Here is a 5,073-nt window from a genome sequence, read left to right as displayed (position 1 = left end):
GTGGCAGCAGTTGTCTTTGGTTATCTATTAGTAACTGGGCTGTGGCAGCAGTTGTCTTGGATATCTATTAGTAACTGGGCTGTGGCAGCAGTTGTCTTTGGTTATCTATTAGTAACTGGGCTGTGGCAGCAGTTGTCTTGGATATCTATTAGTAACTGGGCTGTGGCAGCAGTTGTATTGGATATCTATTAGTAACTGGGCTGTGACAGCAGTTGTATTGGATATCTATTAGTAACTTGGCAGTGACAGGAGTTGTGAAAGGACACAGACCATTTTTGGCAGGACAATGATGAATAGTATTCTACACATGTCCACCACGTTTCATTAAAGTCCGATCATATCTGACTGATTTATAGAGCAAAAATCGGTCCCCATGTTAACAGATAGTGATTTTTTGGATTTTCGTGAATTTGCTGTGACCTTGTCCCTCCAAGAACTAATGACTTCTAAATTTGGTCATTGTCCAGATATATATCAACTTTCGTCCAAATCCATTTAGACGTTTTCGAGAAATCTTGCTGACAGACACATAAACACACACACACACACACACACACAGGGGTGAAAACGAGTAACTAGGCACCGACTGGTGTTGGCTTAAGTAGCTAATAACGGAGCTAATGATGTTTTATTCTGAAAAACAATGCTTTCAGCTCATGAGAAAAACTTAGAAACGATTTAGGAAATGAGAAGTTGTTATTAAAAAACAACACATTAGGGTATAAAGTTTTACTATAAAGAGCTTAAAGTTGTCGTAACAAACAGTGTCAGTTGACATCAGCTATACTAGGACAGTAACTATCCTCGTCAGGTTTCAGTTGTCATCAGGTTACTAGGACAGTGTCTGTCCTCGTCAGGTTTCAGTTGTTATCAGCTATACTAGGACAGTGTTTGCCCTCGTCAGGATTCAGTTGACATCAGCTATACTAGGACAGTGTCTGTCCTCGTCAGGTTTCAGTTGTTATCAGCTATACTAGGACAGTGTTTGCCCTCGTCAGGTTTTAGTTGTCATCAGCTATACTAGGACAGTGTCTGTTCTCGTTAGGTTTCAGTTGTCATCAGTTTACTAGGACAGTGTCTGTCCTCGTCAGGTTTCAGTTGTCATCAGCTATACTAGGGCAGTGTCTGTCCTCGTCAGGTTTCAGTTGTCATCAGCTATACCAGGACAGTGTCTGTCCTCGTCAGGTTTCAGTTGTCATCACCTGAGCTAGGTCGGCTTGTGTTCTCAACAGTTTAAGTTGATGTATTTTTCACTATAACTGCCTTATTTATTTTTTTATGAAAATTGATAGGTACGAAATCTATGATCTAAATTCAACTTCTGTATTTCCGAATCATTCACTGTTTGACAAAGAAAATCTTCCAGTTATTGTAACAAATGTCGTCGTGTTTTGATGTATATCGATCGTATTATTTTTGCAAAGAAAATGTATTTAGAACCAGAAGGAACAGTAAATCTTAACCAAACCATCTCAACAGACAACAAGGCTTTCCCTTCGTCCCCCACACACGTGCCCGACATTCTTCTGCCCCTCCTTCCTGAAGTTATGGTACATTACATCCAAATCTCTTATCTTTCTGGGTCATTTGCAGAGTTTCAGATACTCAAAGAACTACAGTTTTCGTTCTGCCAGCTAAAACACTTCAAGTACTGAGTATGTGTCACATTGAAGAAGCACACATGTGTCACAGTGAAGAAGCACAATTAAAAATCTAACTTATCAACTTAATACTACACCCTCTAAAGAATCACATTTAAATGAGATACACGATATTCTGACATCTCGTTCTTTATCGCTGACAACGCTAGAGGTACTGTGTTTCTTTTCTAATACATATAAAGCACTAGAATCTAAATACGTAGGGTTAATTTATATGTTTTCCTGCTAGTCTGTGTCTTCTTACAAGACGCTTTAAAAGGTTAATTTATATGTTTTCCTGCTAGTCTGTGTCTTCTTACAAGACGCTTTAAAAGGTTAATTTATATGGTTTCCTGCTAGTCTGTGTCTTCTTACAAGTCGCTTTAAAGGATTAATTTATATGTTTTCCTGCTACTCTGTGTCTTCTTACAAGTCGCTTTAAAGGGTTAATTTATATGTTTTCCTGCTAGTCGGTGTCTTCTTACAAGTCGCTTTAAAGGATTAATTTATATGTTTTCCTGCTAGTCCCTGTATTCTTACAAGTCGCTTTAAAGTATTAATTTATATGTTTTCCTGCTAGTCCGTGTCTTCCTACAAGTCGCTTTAAAGAGTTAATTTATATATTTTCCTGCTAGTCCCTGTCTTCTTACAAGTCGCTTTAAAGTATTAATTTATATGTTTTCCTGCTAGTCCCTGTCTTCTTACAAGTCGCTTTAAAGGGTTAATTTATATATGTTTTCCTGCTAGTCTGTTTCTTCTTACAAGTCGCTTTAAAGTATTAATTTATATGTTTTCCTGCTAGTCCGTGTCTTCTTACAAGTCGCTTTAAAGGGTTAATTTATATATGTTTTCCTGCTAGTCCGTGTCTTCTTACAAGTCGCTTTGAAAAATTAATTTATATGTTTTCCTGCTAGTCCCTGTCTTCTTACAAGTCGCTTTAAAAAAATTAATTTATATGTTTTCCTGCTAGTCCCTGTCTTCTTACAAGTCGCTTTAAAGGATTAATTTATATGTCTTCCTACTAGTCCCTGTCTTCTTACATGTCGCTTTAAAGGGTTAATTTATATGTTTTCCTGCTAGTCCGTGTCTTCGTACAAGTCGCTTTAAAGGGTTAATTTATATGTTTTCCTGCTAGTCTGTGTCTTCTTACAAGTCGCTTTAAAGGATTAATTTATATGTTTTCCTGCTAGTCCGTGTCTTCTTACAAGTCGCTTTAAAGAGTTAATTTATATGTTTTCCTGCTAGTCTGTGTCTTCTTACAAGTCGCTTTAACACATCATAAACGTTATGTTTGTTCCATCCACAGCGCTTCGATACTCTCATTGGTTCACTGTATATTTTCTCTCATTGGTTCACTGTATATTTTCTCTCATTGGTTCACTGTATATTTTCTACATATACGGATTATACTACTACAAATAATATTATGTCTGTTATTCCGTGAGTATGTTTGTTAGGTACTAACTGTCGTGTTCCACGTGTTTTCTAATATTATGTCAAAGGTTTTGTGAATATGCTAATTAAGTTGAATAATATCACTGTGGATGTTATACCGTCAGGTTTGACAATATCACTTTGGATGTTATACCGTCAGGTTGGGCAATATCACTCTTCATGTTATACCGTCTGGTTTGACAATATCACTGTGGATGTTATACTGTCAGGTTGGGCAATATCACTCTGGATGTTATACCGTCAGGTTAGGCAATATCACTCTGGATGTTATACCGTCAGGTTGGGCAATATCACTGTGGATGTTATACCGTCAGGTTGGGCAATATCACTCTGAATGTTATACCGTCAGGTTTGACAATATCACGGTGGATGTTATACCGTCAGGTTTGACAATATCACTGTGGATGTTATACCGTCAGGTTTGACAATATCACTGTGGATGTTATACCGTCAGGTTGTGCAATATCACTCTGGATATTATACCGTCAGGTTTGACAATATCACTGTGGATGTTATACCGTCAGGTTGGGCAATATCACTGTGGATGTTATACCGTCAGGTTTGACAATATCACTCTGGATGTTATACCGTCAGGTTTGACAATATCACTGTGGATGTTATACCGTCAGGTTTGACAATATCACTCTGGATGTTATACCGTCAGGTTGGGCAATATCACTCTGGATGTTATACCGTCAGGTTTGACAATATCACTGTGGATGTTATACCGTCAGGTTTGACAATATCACTCTGGATGTTATACTGTCAGGTTGGGCAATATCACTCTGGATGTTATACCGTCTGATTGGGCAATATCACTCTGGATGTTATACCGTCAGGTTTGACAATATCACTCTGGATGTTATACCGTCTGATTGGGCAATATCACTCTGGATGTTATACAGTCTGGTTGGGCAATATCACTCTGGATGTTATACCGTCAGGTTTGACAATATCACTGTGGATGTTATACCGTCAGGTTGGGCAATATCATTGGATGTTATACCGTTACAACATCCGGAACGATACAAGTAGGATGAAGGGCCTCATATTATTACTTCTTTCAATGCCTTTACAAATATTTCAATATTGGAAATGATAAAACACAATTCATGAAACCATATCGCACACCTCGGGTTTACGTTCAAAGTACCACCATATCGCACAATTCAGGTTTACGTTCAGAGCACCACCATATCACACACTTCAGGTTTACGTTTAAAGCACCACCATATCGCACACTTCAGGTTTACGTTCAGAGAACCACCATATCGCACACTTCAGGTTTACGTTCTGAGCACCCTAAAGATCACATTATCAGTCTATTTTACATGTGCAATTAACAATAATAATGTTGTATAATTTTGTGTGTGTGAGGAGGAGGGGAAGGTGGTTCTTCATGAAATGTACAGTCAGTCAACTTATGTTCTTTGGACTGATATTATTAACTTCACTATACGTACTTTCAACCATTGTTAATGATATTATTGACCCAATAATAATATGTATGTAACAACACAGCATGTACTGGTGGTTCTCGTTTAAGTAAAATTTTGACAATTAATTGGAGTCTTCAGTAAGAAAATGAGCGCTTACCATTCGTAATAGAATAGTACTTGCCGTCTCTTCATAATCATCTATAGTAGAAAATACACTGAGCACCAGGCACAAGAATACCATTAAAAACCTGGAAGACAGAGAGAGAAGTGTTACTGTTTTTAAACAATGAGATGAAATGTGTTTTACATACTTCAGATAAAATACATTTAAGAGGGTAACTTTCATGTTCAACGTACTTCGAATGTGAAAGGAAAATGAAACACTGAAAATATTTCGCTAAAATAATTTTTTTTCGAAACTGTACTCTGAAAAAAAAATGTCTTTATTTTTTTTTACGAATGTTTTACCAATTCAGTGGGTTGGGTTTGATTTAAAGGTCAGCGTGCCGGGCTCCAGTAACGAATGTCCAAAGTCCAAG

At 37.4% G+C, this 5,073-nt stretch overlaps 1 protein-coding gene across 1 annotated transcript in view; it reads right to left on the bottom strand.

The window, feature by feature from the left end:
* LOC106476698 (potassium voltage-gated channel subfamily KQT member 1-like) overlaps window positions 1-4,782 on the bottom strand; it is a gene marked incomplete at both ends in the record, with an annotated part of 10,908 nt that extends 6,126 nt beyond the window's left edge. The window contains one exon of the mRNA XM_013937332.1: window positions 4,692-4,782. Within this exon, the coding sequence (XP_013792786.1) occupies window positions 4,692-4,782 (91 nt within the window). The remainder of the gene's footprint in view (window positions 1-4,691) is intronic.
* Window positions 4,783-5,073: the final 291 nt, after the last annotated feature.

The sequence above is a fragment of the Limulus polyphemus genome, unplaced genomic scaffold, assembly GCF_000517525.1.
Source record: "Limulus polyphemus unplaced genomic scaffold, Limulus_polyphemus-2.1.2 Scaffold11271, whole genome shotgun sequence".
Taxonomy (NCBI): domain Eukaryota; kingdom Metazoa; phylum Arthropoda; class Merostomata; order Xiphosura; family Limulidae; genus Limulus; species Limulus polyphemus.
The sequence above is the reverse complement of the archived record's forward strand: the minus strand, read 5'-3'. Positions and strand labels throughout refer to the sequence as shown.